General features: G+C 38.4%; 1 protein-coding gene across 1 annotated transcript; it reads right to left on the bottom strand.

The window, feature by feature from the left end:
* Positions 1–852: 852 nt before the first annotated feature.
* On the bottom strand, positions 853–20,880 carry C2H10orf67 (chromosome 2 C10orf67 homolog). Its single transcript, XM_075728130.1, is given in 7 exon segments — positions 853–919; positions 1,550–1,689; positions 10,777–10,926; positions 14,035–14,109; positions 14,861–15,004; positions 17,877–18,021; positions 20,867–20,880. Coding segments are annotated over 7 exon segments (735 nt in total).
* Positions 20,881–24,329: the final 3,449 nt, after the last annotated feature.

Below are 24,329 nucleotides of genomic sequence, written 5' to 3'. Positions count from 1 at the left end.
TGCCTTCAAAGGCTTACTGAGTGTGTTACTTTTTTATGAAAGTATTCAATCATTTTACTGTAGCTTATTGAGGTTCAGAATTTTCACTGAGTTTTAACAACATTATGAAATATGACAGGATGAGAAAATCAAAATCACGATATTCATTACAGGAATACCAATTCATTATTACTCTACAGTGAGTTATACTACCATAAACCAAAACGTAACGTAATTCAAGTTAAAGTCAGCTTTCTAACATTATTTGGACTATACACTGCCAACAGTCCACGCTCGTTACTCTTTTGCCAAGAGTGTAGCTTACAAAAAGAAAAAATTACAGTACCTTTTGAACAGTTTGCTCATCAGCTTCCATTTTTGATCACGTTCTTTGAATTTGCTTATCTGGAAACAAGAGGGGAAAGAGAAAACCCATGAAATTACATGCCTACATTAATGCATTCAAAACGTTTGCTTCAGGTCAGTCTCTAAACCCAGTGGAATGCACCAGGGATGAGAGTCCTGGCAGAACTGTGACCTTCACCGAAGCCCTTGACATTCACAGCCTTCTTCCTGCTGTTCAGCCGGCTGGTCAGATAGAGATGAAGAAGTAAGTTCAAGAGCCAAGTGTGACTGAGTGCCCACAGCTTTTCATTAATACTAATTCTGGACATCCTTGCTGTTAGTCACAGCCAATGCAAAGTGTTTTAGCAGGTGGTTCTTTATTGGTCATACAAAACTACCAAAAGATAAGAAGCACCATTGAATCAGATGATAAACAGGAATCAGGAATATTGTCCGTGTCAAATTCATCTTGCCACTACTGAAGGTGATACTGCGTCTAATCTACGTGGACATAACAAAGCTAAACAGCTACTCTATTGCTGTAGTTTCTAGTCCTCCATTAAATATTTCACTCTGGCGATATATGAGAAGTAACCTGCAGGTAAAGACAGTACATTGTACTTATCAGGAAAAAACCTTCCTTTTAAGAACTGTGATAAAGCACAGGTCTCAAAAGCAGTGGTGACTTATTTGATAGAAACTGTTTCTCTTAGAAACTTCCACAGAAACACAAACTAGTTATATGAAGAAATGCAAATCCCAATATTTTGCAGAAGCTGAAAAAATACTCGAGAGAGAGAGAGAGTAGGTTTTAATACAGTTTCCTTAAGATCAAATAGTAGACGATCATTTAAAAATATAGCTGTCTACATATGACAGTTTTCTATTTCAGTAACTTTACTGCATGTATCCGTCACAAAATATGAACTCTAGCCACATTGCTAGGCAATATTAGAAGTCTCAAAAGCCACAGCAAATATTCCTTTGTCATATATTAAAAATATGTAAATATATGCATTAAAATTAGAATAAATATGTATGAATTTCTCTACAAATACATACAAAATTAGCATTCAATACCAGAAAAAGACAACAGTTCAGAAATGTTGCCATCCTTCCGAAGCGCGTTGACGGTTAATTCCAACTTTAGTAATGTTTCTGACATGCTGCATTTAAACTAATCATCTTGATGCAACATCAGTTTAAAGTTTTACCTAATAAATACTTTTCTTTCTCAGAGCGTTTCAGAGCATTTTCGAGATGAGAAATCTCATTGTGCAGTTTAAAAAACTCTTCTTTGAAATCCTCATTCTCTTTTTCAAGCTTTTTTTTTTTTTTTTCATGGTCATCATCTTCAAAGCCAACCTGAAAGATTGCGATGCCTTGAATTTATAAGTAAGGAGTCAGGGATGTAAATACGCTGCACTGGTGTAATATTATACAACACAGTATCATATAATTTCTGAATTCTATTATGGAGTCATAATATGAATAGAAAAAAGTCGAGACTCTAAATAGGTCCCCGCTAGAAGAAAGGCTGCAGTACATTATATACAAAGACCATAACACATGGGGACATTTTATTGACAGGAATAATGCATATCATACTGTTTGTGTGCCCTCATCATTCAGGTCAATTTATTATGGAGGCTGTGTCCAGGAAGGCAGCTGGGGCCTATCCACCCACACTTCCCCCCGTGTTTATGAAGCGCGGTCCGTAACTAGGCAGGCAGGAGAGGCTGCGGACAGGCAGCACCAGGGGGTTGCAAAGTGCATGGCTAAGGAGGGGGGCTTGTTGCCTTTGTGCCATTTCGCAGTGACAGTGCTGCCAGTGTCATGAGGAGCACATCACATGTCAAAGCGGTGAAGTTTTCAGGCTGGGAGCCGCATGGAGTCCATCAGGCCTTCTGATATCAACACAGTTGGTTTTCTACTTGGTGTCGGAGCCACCCAGAGGCAATTCATATTCTGAACATTAACATGGCTTTGCATGCCTGTCACACATAGACCGTGCAGGGGTTTAATGCTATTGAAGACTACGGTTTAAATCTCTATGCAAACAGTGATTACCTTGTAAGAAGGTTCCAGGATAACATGCAACAAAAGACTTTAAAGTTATAGTTTTAGTAAAGCAAACTCATTTACATTTTTATTATGCGTGTCCTTTGTTTAAATCTTGCCACGTCCATTATGGAAAAGACTTCTTATGCAACTGAAGCTTATTGGGACAGCTATTCTTTTTTTCTTGTTGGTTTCAAAGCTATTGAAAACATTTGAATATATTGTCTTATGGCTGTCTAGATTTTACTGCCACATATTTCTTTTAAAATTATAGAAAAGCTTTCAGAGCTGGCACAGATCTTTATAGTAATACCAGAATATTAACTAACTCCTGAAACCATTTAAAATATTAACACAAAAGAGAAGACTCAGACAGCAGTTGCTTCGCTTACTAAAGAAAATTTAGGATATTATTTGCTTTGCTTGGTAAAAATATGAACTCTTTTAAGAAATTACTTCAAAATAAAAACGTTAAAGGACTTTGAAAATAAAATTCCAAGGTTTTCAAATGGCATATATTAAACTATAATATATTTATGGGCAACATTTAGTCTACAACTATTTGTTTTTTCACAAAAAAGACATTTTTGATCTCCGATTTACCAGAACAAATGATCGTACGTACATACATACATAAAGTTTTGGCCACAAAGTTTTCACTGATTTTATAAGAAATCATGTAAATAAAATGTCAAGTGCTTTGGAAAGTAATTCATTTCAGTTTGTGGTTCCCCTTCCTTCGCTGAAGAAACAGCAGCAGTTTACATAAAGACCAAGTATGAATAACAACAATGTTACTTTTAATAATGTAAATTTTTTATACATTCTAATGAATTACTTCAACTGTATTTGATTTTAAACAGTCTTCACACAGTAACAGATTTAAAATTACTCTTCTGAGATAATTATTAGATTTCATGTTTTTACTGAAAACTTTTACCAAACTCTGTAGGCAGACTCTAGGGAAAACAGCCACATTAGGAAAACAGCACATGCAATATTTAAACAATTAGCTCACACTCTGCTCTGGCAGTGGTCAACTCTAAACCACTGCAAAACAAACTTAGAAGTTCAAAAGACCTTTTAAGTAACTGTTACAGCTCTTAATAGGCTTAAGTATTTGTTCCTTTGCTCTGGCTGCATTTGAGCATCAACAGCTGATGCTCAAAGAAGACCCTTTACATAAACAAAAAGATTTTAATTAATCCTGTGACTAAGTTTTAAATGGTATCTCAAATATCAGTGTAGTCATAATCTTTTACTGTTTTAAGGAAAGGACAGAAAAACCACGAGACATTTTGTTCACAAACTGGTACTTTGCACATGACTCAGATAACCTTTAGCTCTAGCTCCACCATCTGCTAAAACCAAGAACTGCAAGTAATTAACTATTCAGTCTCCTGCTGCAATGAGGACACTCATTAGCAAAATGAACAAAGGGACAATTTTCTGTAGCTACAGTCATCTGTTACACTTTGAGTGGCAGGTTTTGTAGCAATGTTCTCTCTACCATCTGCCCACAGCGGTAGCGTTTGGCTTGCTTAAACTGGGGAACTTTTAAGTTGCAAGAAAAAAGGACTGGAGTTCGGACGCAATTAGAACACATCTTACATAGGAGCCTTCAATATTTCTCACCTTTTCTGTTTTGTTGCCTTCATTCTAACAGGTTTATTGCTTTAAGTAAAAAATATGCATATATTAGCCTTAATACCTTCTACTATATATTTGCTAAGGTTATGTATTGTGGACTCTTACGATTGCTTTCTAATAATACTAGACAGATATGCATACATAATTTTGGAATATACCAAACTTCAACTAGATTCATCCACCTATACTCATAGTATTCTAACCAAATAGGTAAAGGTGAGAGAATATAGCTGTGATGCAGTTGAGAAGTATGCACTTCCTTTTGGTACCCTCCAGTATTTACCATACACTCAAAATAATCAATTGGCCTTTTGAATAACAGCTATGATTTTTGCACTCTAATTGCAAAGAAATATGATGCAAATTACTGATGCTCTCCTATGACACAAAAGAAGAAAATGTCTGAGCACATTCTAGTTAAAATTATAAACGGAAGTTGTTACTGTTGTTGATTTATTGGGAATTTGCCATGAAAACAAATCAATTCTCAAAAATCTGTCATCCAAATCATTATGTACATTTCCATTTCTAAGCGCTACTATAGGTATTAGAGGGCCGCATTATGTACACCACAAGAGGGTGCAATTGTACAAGTTGTCATGAAAAACATTCATTTACAAATTACCTGTTGTGAGTTGCAAGGGAAATGATCATTTTGATACTTATGTGTATTTATTGTTATTTTTCATAATATGTTACATTTGTCTGTTTATAATTTTAATTCTTTTACAGTTTATATCTATACTTTTCTAAGAAACGCAATTTAAGCTTCAACATGAGAACCTCTGGTATGGCCACTGGCTGAACACAAGCCTTTACTTTTCAGTTACCCTGTTACTACACCCATATCTTCAATTCAGCTGATGGCTCTATTCTATAAGGGCTTCCAGTCTTGAAGATTTCAGGAGATGAAGATGCCATCACTCCTCTGACAATATGCTCTAATCAGCAACCATTCTCATAGCAGTTTCATCTTGTAGCCACTGTATTTGATTTTGTCATCTATGGAGATCTTTTAAATGTAACAAAATGTAGACACCAGGCAGGAAGGGACGAGCAAGCTGCTACTGGCCCAGATAACACCATTTACCTTTTCAACGCACGTCTGGGCTGGAAAAAAGATTAAAGATGACATAGCTTTGGAGGGAAAACAGGCATTTAATTGCAAACTCTTTGACAGAGGCAAACAGCAAATGTTTCTTGTTTCTATTTTGTATAAATGCAGAACTGTTGGAGAAGCAGCCAAAGATGACAAACTTTTGCTGCATGGATCAGCTAAAGATTGCATAGATACTGAAGTAGTCCTTGAAGTGCAGCCTCAGGATGAAGGGTTAGCCAGCCAGTTTGACACTAATTGTTTATTCCAGCCAGCCTTCTCTACTTTCCCTTTTTTCATCCATTCAGAAACATATCTGGGACAAAGATCAATTAGGGAATTTTTGTGAACTGTTGTTAGAATAATTCCTGTGACCTGGAGAGAGAAACTGAAGTTTTTGTGTACAGTACCTCTTAAGAGAATGCTGTATAAATCCCAAACCCTAGGCAAGTATCCCTAAGTCTTCTCTTTGGCAAGGTATTCAGATTCTGTAATCAAGTAATCTCAAACTATTTGATAAACAGATTTAAACTGAGATTTTCAACTTAGAGCATTTTCTCTAGCTCTTAAAAATGTTTTGACTTTTTCTTGTTCACTTTCCTAACTGTGCAGACTAGGACTAGTACTCAACAGATTCCAGAAATCAAATATCTCCTTACACTTATCTCATCATTGAAGTATTGTATCAACCCTTTTAAAAACTGTTGTACCTTACACTTATCTCGTCATTGAAGTATTGTATCAACCCTTTTAAAAACTGTTGTAAACTATGAATCTGTGTTCAGTTGGCAGTGTACTCCAACATCCCCCCCCCCCCCTTTTTTTTTTTTTTTTTGTAGATACTGAATTCCTGAAGATAGTTTCCCATTTTGCAGTTACGGGCTGCCTTCCTTGTGTCTAGAGGTGTAACTAATAACTTGTTTCAATGGACCCAGTCATTCAATGGACCTATCATTCTGTGTTGCCTACAAGTTTAATCAGCAGTGTTTAAATTTAATTCCAGGTCACCAATGAATAATATGAAACCTTTATTAATTATTACAGAAATTTCTTATTAGTTCTCATTAAAAAGTTCTGTAATAATAAAGTTCTGTAATAACAACAAACAAACAAACAAACAAGACCTATACAATGTTGATTCCTCATTTACAGGTGTTTTTTTTAAATCTTTCATTGTTGAACAGGAGCTTTGCCCTGAGAAAATATCCTTATCTGGTTCATAAATTATGCAAAGCGCAGGACCTGGACAGCATCCCATCTTTTTGGAGTTAGAAGGACAAATGGCAACAGTAGATATTTACCCTACAGATTCCAGCATCCATGTAATTAATGTAACTTTGACTGAAGTTCTCGAACTGAAGAAGAAACTTCACTGCTGTGCTGCCTGGTTTTGCCCTGTAGGCAAAGGGCCTCATCCATGTTTGCCTACCTCTACCTGAGGTCTGAAACTACAGACTTCTAGGAGCTTCCCACCCCTTAGTGGAAGATCACAAAACTAAATTTTAAGGCATGACATACCTTGCCGTAGCATATTGAATACTATATTTTAAACAGGGCTACTAAATCAAACACCTTGCAAAAGTCTTGTCTTCACAGGTACCACTCAACCAAACTGGTATTCTACTGAAATAATGAAATCAGCTTTGTTGGAAGATGATATCTACTTTGTATAAAGCCTTTCATGCTGATTAGGAAAACCCATATTAAGTTTTCCATTATGTTAACATATCTAACATAAACAGGGCAGCAGTCTCTGGGGGGGCCCTGGATCTAAGCTATTTGGGTTTCCTCATCTAGAGGAAATCTCCATAAACATTTAAAATCCTTTCTGGAGGTTAATAAATCAGAAAGTAATTGTTAACCTGAGATACAAGCACCTTGTTCTGCCTCCTCCTATATACAGGACATCCTTTTTTAAATTGCCCCCAGGATTTTCACATTATTCTTGAGTCTGTAATTTTCACCTAACAGTAAGCTCATACAATTGCAGCCACTTCCTTTGCTCCCAGTACATTAAGATTATTTTGTCCTTAATGGTGCTATTTATAGTTCTTTCCTTAATACATTGTCCATTTTATAGACTTCAAAAACTTCTAATTATATTAATTGCCATGTTTTTTCCCCTTTTCCCACATTTGTTATACGTTGCTTTAATTTCTATTATAATTGCTAATGTCATCTTGCCATGGAACAAAAATAGCGCTTTAGTAAATGCTGTCCTCTTCCTTGATTATGAGACTACGGCCTTTTGGTCACATAATACTTTTTTTCTAAGAGATTTCAGCTTTTTTGTTCATATTATTGTGTTCAGATTTTAAGCTTCAGTCAGTTTCCCTCACCGATGTAAATCAAGCTTTTGCAATATTGCATGTATGTGCATACAAACCCACTTGCATGCAAGAATGTGTTCATATACTTACGGCAGAAGTTATTAACTTATCATTCACCTTGGCCTCACCTCGAGTACTGTGTGCAGTTCTGGGCCCCACAATTTAAGAAGGATGTGAAGGTCCCTGAATGCATCCAGAGAAGGGCAGCAAAGCCGGTGAAAGGGCTGGAGGAAATGTCCTATGAAGAGTGGCTGAGGTCTTTGTGTTCGTCTAGTTTGGAGAAAAGGAGGCTGAGGGGCAACCTCATTGCTCTCTACAGCTGCCTGAGGAGGGGAAGTGGAGAGGGAGGTGCTGAGCTTGTCTCCCTGGGATCCAGTGACCAGATGTGTGGGAATGGTTCAAAGCTGCGCCAGGGGAGGTTTAGACTGGACATGAGGAAGCATTTCTTTACCAAGAGGGTGGTCAAACACTGGACCAGGCTTCCTAGAGAGGTGGTTGATGCCCCAAGCCTGCCAGTGTTTAAGAGGCATTTGGACAATGTCCTTAATAACATGCTTTAATTCTTGGTCAGCCCCGAAGTGGTCAGGCAGTTGGACTAGATGATTGTTGTAGGCCCTTTCCAAATGAAAATATTCTATTCTATTCTATTCTATTCTATTCTATTCTATTCTATTCTATTCTATTCTATTCTATTCTATTCTATTCCGTTCCATTCATTCCTTAGAAAACCACTATAATCATTAAATCAGGAGGTTGAAAGCTGCATTTGGTTACGCTAATTTGAAAAGTTTTGATAGAAAATTCTCATATTTGAGGAAGACAAATTTCTGACATACCACCTGCATTTTCACATGATATGAAGGAGTGCTTCGAGTTACTCATCCTCTTCTCCAGTTTGCCGCTTGTAATAGAACCTCAGTAGACAGTTATGCCACCACAAGTTCAGGATTGCAAGAGTCTTAATGTATAGTTACCAACAACTTAAAAACCAAATTGTTCTTTGATATTTAATACCACTACTCTCATTTTTAAAGTTTTTTTTTAACTACTTCATCTTTCCTATAAAGCTGTTTTAGTCAAAGATTTCAACTTTACAGATACGGTTCTAACAGATTTCAATAATATCCCTTAAAACACATTTCTTGACAGGAGTATGACTATGCCCTTTTCCCCTCCCCCTTGCTTAAATCCTATGATTAGCATATAGTCAATTAACATTTTGCTTATGGCCACATCCTCTGCCATTTCAAACTAACATAATTTGTTTGTAACATAAAAAGTTGGAATACTATTTACCTTCTCAATTTATGTTATTAGTGAGAATCTACAAGTATGACTTTTTTTTTAAGGTAGAACTCAATGTTTTAGATAGAACGCGTGCATATATATCAGTATACTGTATCTGTCTCCAGAATGACCACCACCTGACAGCTTGGGTGCCTTTACAGTGGATTTCACAGCCATTACAGTGGGTATACACATGCCATTTGGTTAAGAGGCAGAGTCCAAAATCTGCATCAAAACCCCTGATGATGCACTGTAAGAGTTCTGCATTACAGGCACTAAAACCTACAGCTACCTGAACTTGTAGTACTAAAAGCTGCAAGACAGTTTAAGTAATGCTGCCAAACTATTTTGAACCCTAATAGCAATGAAAGGTTTAACATCTAATTTCCAGTGGAAGTTACAAACATTTCTTTACAAGCTGCTTTCTGATCCAGGTAGGCATTCTAAAACTACTCCCATCAAATCAGAACTTTTAAAAGGTAGTGAGGTGATCCTGTATCCCTATAATTCCACAGCCTACTGTGATAATGAAAATCCTTGTTCACATCCAGCCTCCTCCTCTTTTGGAGAAGAAATTTGAGCCATAAAGAATGCAGTGACAGCCTCTTAGTATATTCACATGGGAGCCTGGATTGCAGCCCTCATTACAGAGAACATTTAAATGTACGTATTTTCATAAAGTAAAACAGCCTCACTGGGGCTTACCCAAATGAAGCAAAAGAGAAATAAGCTGTACCTCTGTTGAATGTTGTAGCTAACAGTCTGTTGCAAGATGGAATTACTATCACTTCCTTCTGTACACAGGAATGACTGACCTGGCTTAATGATCCAGTTCTAGAACAGGTTGCATAGCTATGAATTCCAGCTGGGGAGAGATACCTAGTTTCCTCAGAGGGTACACCGTAGACCCTGTATTTCTCCTTTACAGGCCATACTGTCAACCTTATGTGGCTGCCAGCACAGTTAGGCGGCATTTTCAGATCCCATTAGTACTATACATCTCAATGATGCATCACAGAGAGCAGAGATGAAAAAGCAATCCAGCGTCAGGCTTAGCTAGAAGCCTTAGAGCCTGAGACTGCTTTTTATCAGCCTCAAGCATATGTGAAGTTACAGATTTCTCACGCTTCAGTGAACTGCAGATGAGTATACTTAATTTGGGTAGGAGAAGGACATGCTTATGTTACAGAAGGGATACAAAGATGATGTATGGACATATGAGACTGAATCACGTCCATTTGAAGACTACAGACTAAGTAGGACAGTTCTTAGCCATTATAACTAGTTACTTATGTCTGCATTTGAGTGGTAAAAAGATTCATAACTGAAAAGGGCTTCTCATGTCTATTAATGGTTGTACCCATGTAGCTGACATAGTCCATGAACTTCTGTTGCAGGAGTTAAGAAAAATCAAACATGAGGAATCTTGTATGCTATTTTTATATTTTAAATGAAGATACATCTTCATTGCATACTCAAAATGCTGATTTAAATGATTAACAACACAATTCTGAAGAAATAAAAAAAATATTTATTTTAGAAGTTATTTAGAGACAGTAGGAACAAGAAGACACATGAGAAGATGTAACTACTTCTGTAAGTAGCAGTAGAACAGAGGTGGACTTTTCTGTAACTGAGATGTTCATGCATGGGGTAAAAATATTTTATAAAAGTTTTATAAAACTTTGAGTTGATTTTTTGGATTTTTTTTGTTAAGTTTTTACAAAAATACTTTATAAAGTGTTTTAATTTTATTTTATTAAAAAAATAGATCAAAAAAAGGCAGTACGACTACCAACTCTTGGTCAGACTATCACTGATATAAATTTGTGTGACATTAGTAGAGTACTATAAATTGTTTTAGTCAAAATACTTACAATAGCACAGGGTAATCCCAAACAGTGCTCTAGTACCTTCCCAACCTAATGTTTCCTATAAAAACAATGGCACTAGAAATACACTTCATTGAATATGTTTAAGGATTTCCACATTTGGATAATGAGTTTATGATCATTTACAAAAACATACCATTTTAGCCCTTTCTTTTTCTTGGTATTCTTGCAATTTTCTCTCCAGATCTTCAATTATGGACTCTTTCTCCTGTAGCTTGTTATATAAAAGCTTCAAAAGTTTCCCTGGTGAACATTCTGTGTCTTCTCCATTTATGTTGTAATACTTCTATTACAAGAAAAGATTCTTCAGTGAGACTCTTGTGTAAACCACATAACCCTTTATGAAAGCTATATAATATTTTTTGTAATTTGAACACATCATAATGCACATTTTACATTCAAGAGTTCTGTTCTAGTATCAAAAATAAAGTATCTGTATCTGACATTTCACATACTTAAACAAAAAGTGTGTTATATCTAATACGTTATCTATAATACTAGAGAATTCAAACACACAGCAAAGAAAAAGGAAATCTGAAAAAAAAATTGCATATCCTATATATTTTAAAACTTTCAAAGAATGTATTTAAAACATGTAAGAAATAAAATAAGGAGAAAATGCAGCATAAGTACAGAATAACAAAATAAACTATTAAAATGTTAACTTTGCATTACTGACATTTATTTTTGCATCTTCTTGACTGCACAAGCAAAGTGTTTAAATTGCATCAAAGGATAACAAAAGAGCACCCTAAAATGGATGATTTACTTCTCACGTAGTCAAAAAATAAAAATAAGACTTCCAAAGAAAAACAACATGTAGAGCTTCCCATTATACAGAAATGTCTCTCCAAGGTGGTGTACTGCAAACAGTTGGCCATTGGGAAACACTAAGCTCAAAAGTGTGTTTGAGATCTTACTTCAGGAGTACTTAGATACCTAGTTTAAGTTATTTTCCAAGGTTAGGTGACTAAATTAGGTGTCAACTTTTTAAAAACATTCATATCAGCAGAAATTACTCTCTCTTGTGTAATACTTTAACATTTGTAGCACTCGCTGAGGAAGTGAAAGAAGTAGGGTTCAATTATTTCCTCAGCCACATGGAGTCAAACTCAGTTCTCCTTTCTCAGAGCACCCTACCTACAAAGCTACACACATGCCTGGGACGGGGCGAATCTCTACCTGGTTGCTGAAGCTGGACCAGCAGAATCCAAGAGTAATTCAAGATCTTCCAAAGAGAAAGCAAATCAGAGGGAACCTGAGCCTGCAATCCCCCGGTGAGAATACTGCTACTATACACTCCATGGAATTCATATGCATTTTTTACCATGGAACAATTACATGAGCTGGATTTGAGAAAGAAAACTTTTCACACACAAAATGGAGTTTGCATTATTCTAGATGGTCTGTGCAGCAGTTACTTGATTGTATGTAGACACATTTTAGCTATTCACACTTCGCTTTTTTAATAGTCTGTGGAGATTGAGTTTAAAGTCTGTGGAGATTTAGTTCAAAGTCAGACAAGTCCAGAGGATGCCTCAATTCACCCTTAAGTAGGTATCTAAAATTGATCAGATGAACTGTGTCCTAAAAAATACCTATTTCTCTGATTTGACTATCAAGAAAGCAAGGTCAGCACAGCTGCATCATAAGCATGTCTACATTACTGATGAAGAGTTACAGGAGACAAATACCACTCTCTCCATTTCTCTGAGGAGTGACTATTTCCCCAAAGAAGTGTTTCACTATCTAATTTTAAAAGGGAACACAGTTTTTCTTCAAATAGTCTCCATAGTCTACAGCACTCTTAAACCTACCCTGCTTAAAATGTTAAAGTCATTGCTAGGAAGATTTCCACAATTCTCATGAAAAAAAAACCCCTATTTTACACTTGGTTTTGGAGCAGAATGTCTTTCTTCAAGTGATGGTGCTACATATCGTTATTCAGGAATGAAGAATAACAAAAGTAAAAGATTAACATCTTTACTCTCTGTGAAGTCTTAATAAATCTTGTACATTTTTTTCTTTATAAAGGCTACCCTTTCCTTCACTGCTAAAGCCTAGCTTTGCCTTCTAATCACTCACTTTAAGCTATGCCACATTCTTTGAAACGCGTATCATCTTTTGTCACTTGTTCAGTGTTTTCAGCATTCTGATTTCCTCTCACATCTTTTTAAAATTCCTCAGTCTCACAGTTCCTCATATCTTTTCTGTGAACTTTTCTCCTCTGCTTCACATTTCTCTATCCTATTCTCTGAAACATCCACATGATTAATGCTGGTCTGAACTTATTCACAACTGCACCTGTTCTCCTGTCCCTTCGCGTGTCTAGGAGATCATCCATTCTGTAAAAAACACATTCTTTTCTCCTTCCAGGATTCTTTATGATTTTCTATATACTGTATTATACAGCAGATGCTGCTAACATACTGTACACACTTCCCACTATGTATCTCCACTTGACCGTGCTATGTATAAACAAGAGTAGAATAATTATAAATATTTTTACCCACTACTTTTCAACAACTATCCATGCAAGTAGGTTTTTTTTCTTTTTTTTTTTTTTTAAACATAATCTTTTTTTTTTGTCAAGAAGTACAAACTTGCATGCTGCATTTGTATGTGGGGGAAGAAAGATGAAATTTAAGTTCCATACTTTCTAATTTGGATTATTTTTACTGTTCCAATTACATTCTGAAATCTGTTAATGAGAAAGTTTGTGGCACAGTCCCCAGAGGGCAGTAGAAAGCCACCTGGAGTGCCCACGATTGGTCACCATTCTCTGGTCCCTTAAGAGTTCAATTACCCAATTTATCAAGACACTTTCATTTTTCATTGAACCAAACAGCATTTTATGTTATTACTATGTTTCTGCCTCCTACCAGACCCAATCACAGACTGTCAATTAAAGTAAGTTCACTTGCTGTAAATTAAAGCATGCTCATCCCTTCATTTGATTTGACTACCCTCAATAACACGGAAAAGTAAGGCCTGACTGCATATTTGGGTCTAATCCTACACTGCTTGAGTATTTCGTGGTCAATTGCTTTTCACTAGTCAAGAAATGAAAAACTGTGATTTTTGCTTTCTTCCACTGGTATCTACTAACATACCTCATTCATGTTGTAGTAACTATGATGTTACTAATCTAAAATTATACTCGAGTATGCTAAACTGCATAAGGGGGGGTAAAAACAATACTTGTAAAAACAATTGTATCTTTGTGTTGATTAGTTTGTTTCTATTTGATACAGTTTAAATGCTTGGTCTTCATGAAAAATTCAGATACACTCTTCTCCAGGTTTTGAAGTGCAAAGCTATTCTCTGCAATTAGTTTATGATGTACTAATACTCAGACCAGCAGTCTACTACCACATTAATGATTAAAACCCACCTCAATATTTGCTCTGAGAACAGCCAGTGCATCACATAACTGTTGTTGGTAGCTTTGTCGAATTTGGACCTCCTTCTGCAATTCAGTTTGTAACAAATTACTGAGAACTTTGATGTGCAACAAAAGGACACAAGCAATTACAAAACCAAACCAAACCATACAGCTTTTATATAGTCTTCTTTTTCATTTAAGAAAATTAAATGCTATTCAAGCTCTTGAACTTTAAAAAAATAGTAAGCTCATGTTCCTTTTCTACCACTTTTTTTTTTCTGCATCTATTTTTTGGTTTTTTTTTAATGTTCATATTGGAAGCTTGAAACTGAGGCCTTATGCAAGTTTCTCCCTTGTAGTGAGTGCTCACTAGTTGCAACATGACTGCCTAGGAGCGTTAATGCTGGCATGGGCTGTGAGCTAGTACCTAAAGATCATTGACTATATATTTTCAAGAAATACATGGGAAAAGAACTGTAAATAATTTATACACACAGGAAGCATGCTGTGTTTCTTGCCTATAAAAATATTGTTATAAAGTATTTTACGAGAAATAACCACACTACTGTTTAAGAAGTTTTCCTAGATATGGTTGTTAATATGCCAAGTACAATGCAATCCATGTTCTGTTAATTGCAAATTTGCAAAAGAGACCTTAGACAGTCACTTTTAAATCTATATTAGCACTTTTCTTTATTTCCTTATTTTCAATACTTCTGTGGATTACTGTTCATTAAGTAAAATATTGTATCAATCTGCACAAAGAGGGTATATGAATGAGAACTGGCATCTAGTGAAGATTAACATGTAAGCGAACAAGAATTTTTCTCTTTACCCATTTATGTAAAAACTCAATGTCTGTCAGCCAATCATTTATGTATTTACAAAGATTTGAAGCCTGGTCTTAAATTTTTTCTTCATATTGTGCGTGAATGATGCTTTTGTAGATGAACAAATCTTGCTGGAGGGAGTGAACAAGCTAAAAATCCAAATCTTTGTATTATTTATTTTTATATACAAAGTAAGCTAGTCAAAAGAAAAATATGACTGTTACATTACTATGTTCAAGATGCTGATGACTAGATTAATTCACCTAAACACAAGCATCTAATGCATTTCTATGCCCTGTGGTATCCTCTTTGGTCTACAACAGTCACTTGGGCACGGGTCTCTACACCTGTCAGAGCTCACAGCTTCACATCCATGCTTTGGACATCTTAGGCTGTCAGCAGGAGTTTCCATCTGCAGAGTAAACCGCCTAAATTTAGGTGTCAACATAAGAACTAGGTGAGTAAGCTTCTGTTACAGGCAACGAAGTCAATGGAACTTGACTCAGTTGCTCATGCACACATGGTTTAGTGTCAGAAGAAATGAGGTTTGAAAGACATCTTATGCAAGGCTGGCAGACATGACACAGGGCTAAAAGAAACCTGTCCCTTTCTGAAACCAGAGACAGAGGCCAAGTAGCATATCTTTAGACATCTCCACTGACTACAAAGACAGACCTGCACTGACTATATGGGAAGTTTAGATGCCCTGGTCAGACAAAGATACCCCCATGAGACACCTAAATTTAGGTTTCTTAATCTGTGAGCTGATTCTCACCCCAAAAACCAAATTTGACTGTGTCGTGGTTTAGCCCCAGCCAGCAACTAAGCACCACGCAGCCGCTCGCTCACTCCCCCTACCCCAATGGGATGGGGGAGAGATTTGGAGGAGTAAGAGTGAGAAAAACTCCTGGGTTGAGATAAGAACAGTTTAATAATTGAAATAAAGTAAAATAGTAATGATAATAGTAACAGTATAATAATGATAATAATAATAATAATAATAATATACAAAGCAAGTGATGCACAATGCAATTGCTCACCACCCGCCGACCGATACCCAGACAGTTCCCGAGCAGCGATCGCTGCTCCCTGGCCAACCACCCCAGTTTCTATACTGAGCATGACATCATATGGTATGGAGTAGCCCTTTGGTCAGTTTGGATCAACTATTCTGGCTGTGCCCCCTCCCAGTTTCTTGTGCGCCTGGCAGAGCATGGGAAGCTGAAAAGTCCTTGACTAGCATAAGCAGTACTCAGCAACAACTAAAACATCAGTGTGTTATCAACATTCTTCTCCTACTAAATCCAAAACACAGCACTATGCCTGCTGCTAGGAAGAAAATTAACTCTATCCCAGCTGAAACCAGGGCAGACTGTTAAATAAAGTCTTGGGGATCCTTCTATAATGAAAATAAGAAATATTGCACCATAATGTTCTCTAATGAAATTAAAAAGTAATAATATGAAGAAAACTGTAATTACTTCTGCAGAACAAAACATAAATTATAAAAATGTGCCAAATGAACATATATTGCCATGTCAGAAGTATCAATGACATCTTTGTAATGTTTGTTGTAAGCACCACTCCATTGTATCACTCCTGTGGATGGTAAAAACCTAAAACTGACATTAAGAAAACTGTAACTCAATGGAAGATCTGAATAGACAATATGAAGCATGTATTTCAGTAGTCCCAGGCAAGGAAAGCATAATGATAACTGACCCTCAATACAAATATATTGGTATCCAGATGTACAGAGTGTTCTCTGTTAAACTAAAAACTCCCCCTCCAAACCTTCAGTATTGCATATTTTAAAGAAGTTTGGATTCAATATTTGACAGGCAGAGAATATTTATGCAGGAAAGATATTTAGCTTTCTCAAAAAAATAACTAATTTAGGAACACTCAAGTATCTGCCAGATGGTAACTAGTCAGATTCTGCAAAAGACACCTACACATACCTATCAATACAGATATCAAAATGTAAGTCCAGAAAGTGGTCAAAACTTGTTTATAAATCCTAATTCAACACTCTGCAAAGTATTTTATGGTGAAAAGAATAAAAATATCTGCATTTTAGCAAGAAGTGACAGAGGAAGTGTTAAAGGAAATGCATTCTGCTTGCCACTGGCTCAGATGAGCAAAATACTCTGAAGTCTTTCAGGGATGTGAGGCAGAATGAGATATTGCTTCTAAAAATAGTACCAAAATAATTTCATTTTAGTTCTTATCTCTAGATATACCATCTAAGAACTAAAAAGTTTCTTTTTCCCTAGGAAATTAACTTTTTTGTGCATGTAATTATTTTATATCCTGAAGCACCTTCCTTTTCTCACACAGTAAAGGCACAGATAGAAACACCTCATTTTGATGGAACAGATCTCCCTCTGCAGGTCTCTAGAGGCACCCGTCTTCCATCACAAACTGCTAAGGCACTTACGTTAAGCAGACTGCACCGTGCCTCCTCATGGACTGCACCCTCCCTCCCAAGTCTAGGCATTAAATTTCAGTGAGACACTGCTTTAGCTACACATATAATTGTGCAAGACTAGATAATACGATTTGGATCTTCTTTCTAATTTGCTTTTGTTTGTGATTTGCAGAAGCACTGCGCTATTTTCTTTAATCTCCTTTATGAGATGTGTGAGGTCTCCTTAGCCATACTCATAACTCATATCAGGCAAGTATCAATGGAACTGACAGGCCCACATTTATTTCCAGACTCTTAGCCACTATTAGATAGGTTTAAACCTTAAGAATTTTCACTAGCGTTTATCTTTTTTTGTACATTAAGTAATGTCAATGCCAACGTAACTTTCTCAGATTCAGATAGCCAAGTAATCCCATCTCTAATTCATCTATCAATACTTGTATATTATTCTACTTTGAAAACAGAAATTTATATAATTTAGCTGAAATATGCATATGAAGACAGAAGAAAAGCCAAAACAGATTCCTTAAGAATTACACAAAACAGAGAGGACAGTGACAAAAGTGCACATTCTATAGCAAGAGGAAGACTGTTAGGATACTTTCCTAATTTCGCTTGATTAAAGCTTGCATAGCAATAGCTAGCTCCTTTAATTCTGGTATTTCTTTGATATCTGTTTGCATAGCATGATCTGTGCTGTAATATCCTATTTTTAAGTCATCTGAAATGCAAGGCCTACAAAACCAGACAGAATTGAAAAAAGACCACTTGCAATATTACAATACTTGATTTAATCAAGTTATTTGATCTTCTGTTAATAATGGAAATTCAGAGGCATGGAAATTCAGAGGCAAAGTGCCTATTTTTTTTTATCATTTCACTTGTCTGACTTTTTTAAGATAAAAGGGAATTTGAAAGTGTGTAATTAACACTTTAACAGTTTGTTTCTACGTTTGTTTCATGAAGACAAGTTTTTTTTATTCAAATAACAAAAAGTTAAACAACACTAAACATTAGCTAAAGAACGTAAAAGAAAATGCTGAAGAAGTGAATGTGTTCTGTCAGTAAATAGATTATTTTCAGTGTTCTGCAGAGAAATATATCAGTCCAGAAATCCTGGACTGTATATTCGGAGCTGGATTTTCTGTCTCACTGATAAATTTGAATATTTTGATACTATTAACATAGTCTAAAAGTCACTTAACATTGTTACATTTTTAATAAAAAATTAGAACATTGGATTGTTAAAAACATAATATTTTGACTCTGTCAAAATTCCTTTCTGTTAAAAATGGATGGTGTCAGAAAATTCTTGCCCAGGTCTACTTAATTAACAGGTCATCCCAACTGGGCATATAGGTTTAAAATTTTAATAGCATTCAATCGGAGGTGTTCCAAGGACCTCTTCATTTTGTGAACATTCAGATACATTCCAAGTGCTCGCAGCCCAGAAGGCCAACCATATCCTGGGCTGCATCAAAAGAAGCGTGGCCAGCAGGTCGAGGGAGGTGATGCTGCCCCTCTCCTCCGCTCTCATAAAACCCCAGCTGGAGTCCTGAGTCCACCTCCGGGGTCCTCAGCACGGGAGAGACATGGACCTGTTGGAGCCGGTCCAGAGGAGGACCACAAAAATGATCTGAGGGCTGGAGCACCTCTCCTGTGAAGACAGGCTGAGAGAGTTGGGGTTATTCAGCCTGGAGAAGAGAAGGCTCCGGGGGAGACCTTATAGCAGCCTTCCTGCTGGAAGTGGACTTATAAGAGATGGGGACAAACTTTTTAGCAGGGCCTGTTGTGACAGGACAAGGTGTAAAGGTCTTAAACTAAAAGAGGGTAGATTTAGACTAGATATAAGGAAGAAATTTTCTACAATGAGGGTGGTGAAACACTGGAACAGGTTGTCCAGAGCAGTGGTAGGTACCCCATCCCTGGAAACCTTCAAGGTCAGGTTGGACGGGGCTCTGAGCAACCTGATCTAATTGAAGATGTCCCTGCTCACTGCAGGGGGGTTGGGCTAGATGACCTTTAAAGGTCCCTTCCGACCCAAAGCATTCTGTGATTCTATGGGAAACTCCTCACTGAAGCAGTTGTGATCCCAGCGGTAAGGCTGCCCTGTAAGATGCACAGCGCAGCCAAAAGTCTGAATTACCATGGGCTATGTGAACCTTAATTTAGTGCACAAATAGATTACTTTCAGTCAAAAGTACAAGCAGATTCTTCCAAAACAGAAGAGAGAAGTGTATACAAGATACAGTCTTGTCAGTCCCTGGAACAGCAGTGAAATACAGGGAGCGTTGTTAAATAGGTAAGGCAGGTATGCAGGTGAAAGCTCAGCGTATAACCGCTCCAGGAGCAAAATTTAGGACGCGTCCGGTTTCACGGTCGAAAGCACCGTGAAACGGAGCCCCGTTAACAACGACTGGTGTCCCTCGAGACCGACCGGGAACCGCCCTCGGCCCCTGCAGCTGTGGCAACAGGCGGGCTCTCCACAGCCAGCCAGTGCGCCCGTACACGCCGGGGCTCGGACAGCGACCCGCCGCCGCCGAGGGCTGCAAGCGGCGCAGCGGGACGCCAGGTCAGGCCCCGGGCCCCGCCGCCCGCCGCGCCCCCGCGCCCCGCCCCCGCCCCTCACCGGCGCTCGGGCTCGGCTCCTCCGGGCAGCGCGGCGGCGCCAGCCGCTCCAGCGTCCGCGGGGCCAGGCGGAAGGCCCAGGCCCGCGGCCGGCAGCCCCCGCCGGCGGGGCGCTCAGGGCCGGCCGGGCCCGCCCTCCGCCGCGGCCGCTGCGGGACGCCGCCCGCGGAACCATGGCAACCGCGCCCCGCCCGCACGGCCCTGACGCGGCGCCGCTGCGAGCCGCGAGGACGGCGGCACTTCCGCCCGCGGGCGGCAGGAAGTGACGCGCCACGGCGGGCCCGGGGGCGGCCGCCGGAGCTGGGGCCCGGTGGGGCGGCGGCTCCGCTGCCTCCCGGCCGCGCCTTCCCCGGCTGCTCCCGCAGCGGCGGCCGCCCCGTCCCACCAGCGGCCCTGCCTGCCAGCGCGCTCCGCCAGCCCCGCCGCCGGCCTCCGCCCCTGCGCGGCCCCCGGCGCGCTGCTGCCGCCAGCGGTTTCCGAGCAGGCCGCCCGCCCGCCCGCCCGGGGAGCAAACCCCGATGGCCTGTTCACTCTGGGAGACCTCCCCTAGGGGAGCAGATCCGTCCCACTGGAGCGTCCCGTCGCCCGAGAGGCAGAACGCGTCTCATACATTTCTCATATTTGCTACCAGTCAGCTGTTCTTCCACAAATAATCTCCCTGCTCGATGTTTTTCTCGTTCAATGCACATTAATCTACTTCAGTAACCTCTTTTCCCTATGTTCAGCCGACCTCACTATTACGAGCATCTGGCTAACTCAAGACTTCCTATTTAAGGTAAAAGTACTGTTAAGTTGAAAATACAAATGGTTTGCTCGTCACTGGAGAGTAATTTGAGGAGAGTTCGTGCATTCCAGGTAGATTATTGTCAGGTCAAGAAATGTTTTCCCCACATCATGGCATGTTTCAGAGAATACTGCATATAATGTGACACCCAAATGCAACGATTCCCACCGCACATTGACCATTGTGAACTTTATCCACCTCTCCTCCTTCAGTCTTAGAAAATAAAGTGGAAAGTTCAGATGTGCTTTTTAAGCTACATAAGAATGAGAAGAAACTAGAGGAAATATGGAATAGTGGCTTAGGTGATAGAGGTACAAGAAGAAAAAAGATTTCAGGCAGTTTATGACTGCAGGCTATAAGAAGGTGATGTTGAACATGAGTGTAAGCCGTTATGAGTGGCCTGTTTGCTTTCATTGTAATACTGAATTTACGCTTTGACATTTTAGCTTTTAAATGGTTAGGAGACAACAGTGTGATGACCAAAAGCTATGCATAATTTTCTTAAAACTCTCCCTTGATAGAAGGCCATCAGACAGTATGGGCTAGCTGGAAAAACTATAAAGTTATTAATCTGTGTTTGAATACACTATTTGATTTCTGGTGCTCTTTGACATCAATAATTATTAGCATTTACACTAAAAAACCACTTCAACTTTGCTTGAACTTGTTACACCTAGCAAGATGGCAAGCATTTAAGATCAAACATCACAGCAATACCACACAACTTTATAAATACAGAAGCAAAATAGTAACTAATAGAAACTGTAAGGATTTTTAAACAGGATGATTGCTTGTAATAGAGTTGAATTTTTCTAGGATTAGCATCTATGTCTGTTTAATGAGATACGTAATTTTTATGGACCAGAAGTGGTTACAGAGTTAGTTTCCTTTCTCCTAAAGAATAAATCGCCATTTGCAACATTTGGAGCGATGAGCATCGATAAAACCATTACAACTTCTGTGAATCCACAGAAGTGTGAGGGATTCATAAGGCTTATAGAAAAAAAATGCCTTTATTTTCAAGAATGAAAATATTTTTACTAATGGCACCTTTTCTGCAGGCTCTGGGCACTATTTCATTTCACCCACAGAAGAAATACGGAAAGCAATACAAACTGCCAAGATAAAATTAAATGCTAGATTTGTTGTCTTCCTTGAGCCCAAGATGAAAAAGCGATAAAACAACGATCTCTTTATATTAGTGAAACGTAATTGTAAGAAATTTAAGTAGTTAGATATACTACAGGAGATAAGTCATCAACACATTCACAGATGTTACTTAAATGAATATAAAAAGGGAGAATTCATTATTAAGTCGTGTGCTGAGTAATAGTTTAAACTGATGCTTGTAACTGGTATTCTCAAAAGTTTCCTTTCAGTTTAGAAAAATGACAAGGGTAATTGAGTGAAAAGCAGAAATTGTTACTTGGCTTACAAATCGCATCTATAAAACCTGGCTTTTAGGTCACCTTCCAACAATAGTAACATATAGAAGAGTGCATTTTGGTTTGGGAAAAAGTGTAATTTGCCATTGTAAACAGACAAAGTTTATTAACATGGGCTGTAGCATGACATGGCAAAAACTGCCAAAAAAATGACATCAAAGTTTTTAATGACATGTAGGAATCAGATTAAAGGTTAAGAAAACTGGTCGTCTTGATGCCATATATTGCTTGGATATGTACAGAGGAGGAAGTTGTATCCATTAGAGGATCCAGGGCATTGACCAGATGTTGTGGTTTAACCCGAGTTGGCAACTAAGCACCACACAGCCACTCGCTCACCCTACCCCCCGATGGGATGGGGAAGAGAATCGGAAAAAAAAAAAAGCAAAACCCATGGGTTGAGATAAAGGCAGTTTAATAGGACAGCAGAGGAAGAGAAAATAATAATTAATGATAAAAGAATATACAAAACAAGTGATGCACAATGCAATTGCTCACCACCCGCTGACTGATGCCCAGCCAGTTCCCGAGCAGCGATCGCTGCTCCCCGGTCAACTCCCTGCAGCTTACATACTGAGCATGACATCATATGGTATGGAATAGCCCTTTGGTCAGTTTGGATCAACTATTCTGGCTGTGCCCCCTCCCAGTTTCTTGTGCACCTGGCAGAGCATGGGAAGCTGAAAAGTCCTTGACTAGCATAAGCAGTACTCAGCAACAACTAAAACATCAGCGTGTTATCAGCATTATTCTCATACTAAATCCAAAACACAGCACTATGCCTGCTACTAGGAAGAAAATTAACTCTACCCCAGCCAAAACCAGGACACCAAAAGATTCACGTTGATTTATGAACACCGAAAAACACTGAAAATTCAACACTTTGCTTATGATACATTTCCTCCTGTGTTGGTTGTTTTCTTATTTTTGATTACAGTCTGGTCCTATGATTCAAACTACTATCTTTGTGTTAAGTAGCTTGATGCCTCACACCCTAATTACCTACTGCAATCATAATAATCTTGTTTATTTAGAAATGTTTTTGCTGTCTAGCCTGGGCAAGGTCAGCTATTGGTTCTTTTAAGGTAATAATCAGAAGATACTTGTTTATAGTTTTCATTCACCAAATTCCCTGAAATAGATTTTATGGTATTTTAACCCAGTTGGGAGCGGCTTAAAATGGATTTGGAATGGTACTGGTGCCAAATCTTAAAGAATAGTATTTATGGCATAATCAAATACTGGTTTTAACTTTGCAAAATTAGTTTAGTTGTAGTCTTTGAAAACTGGATCCTGCTTGGCTCTAGTTTGTGTCCCAGCTCTCCAGGAGCATTGCTGTTTTGCTGGCCGGGGCTTCTGCTTTCTGTGGAGGGAACACTGTGCCACCACAAGCAAGAGACTGGGCTTCTGCATCAGCACTGCTCTGTCTCACTGCAGCTTCCCACTCAGTTTAGATGAACTTGACCTCGAAGGAACCGATTTACAGTTGCACGTACCATCTTTTTAAAACAAGATACCCTTTTGCTGCTTAACTAAACCACACTATTTAGGGTCCCTTATGTTAGAATGGAACAACAAAGCTTCTGTGGCTGTGTCTGTTTGTCTCTTTGGCCTGGAAATGTTCAGATTCAGTAACAGGATGGAACTGGCAATACACAATAAAGCTCCTCTCACCTTTCAGATACCTCAGGTTTTTGCTTCAGATTCTAATAGTGATCATTTTACACATTTGGTCTCTTTTGACTGAAGTCATCAAGAGTGAATGTCGGCTCATTAATTTCTGACCAAGTCGCCAAGGTAACCGGGTTCATGTGCTAACAGTTCTTGATGTTTTTTTCTTACAACCCAAAATCTCTTAGTCCTGTATTTCAGAGAAACAAATAATTTTCTAAGGTAGGGTGGGTCACAGTGCAAGTATGACAACTAAAACCATACACATTTCCTATTTTTCCTCATTATCTGAGATGTGTTTGTTGACCTAAGAGAAATACAATATATCTATTTTATTCTCACTGGCTTTGTTGGAAGACGTGAACGGATCTTCAGGCATATAGATCCTTCTGCAAGTCTGATAAAGCAGCAGCAGACTTCATGAGAGAGAGTTGCTCGTTGTTTAAAATAATTACACTAATTCCTTGGACAATTTGGAAGAAAAAAGTCTAGTAGCATTTTCAGAAGAGAGCTGT

This window comes from Pelecanus crispus, chromosome 2 (assembly GCF_030463565.1).
Source record: "Pelecanus crispus isolate bPelCri1 chromosome 2, bPelCri1.pri, whole genome shotgun sequence".
NCBI classification, from domain to species: Eukaryota; Metazoa; Chordata; class Aves; order Pelecaniformes; family Pelecanidae; genus Pelecanus; species Pelecanus crispus.
Note: the sequence above shows the minus strand (reverse complement) of the source record. Positions and strands in the feature narration are given on the sequence as shown.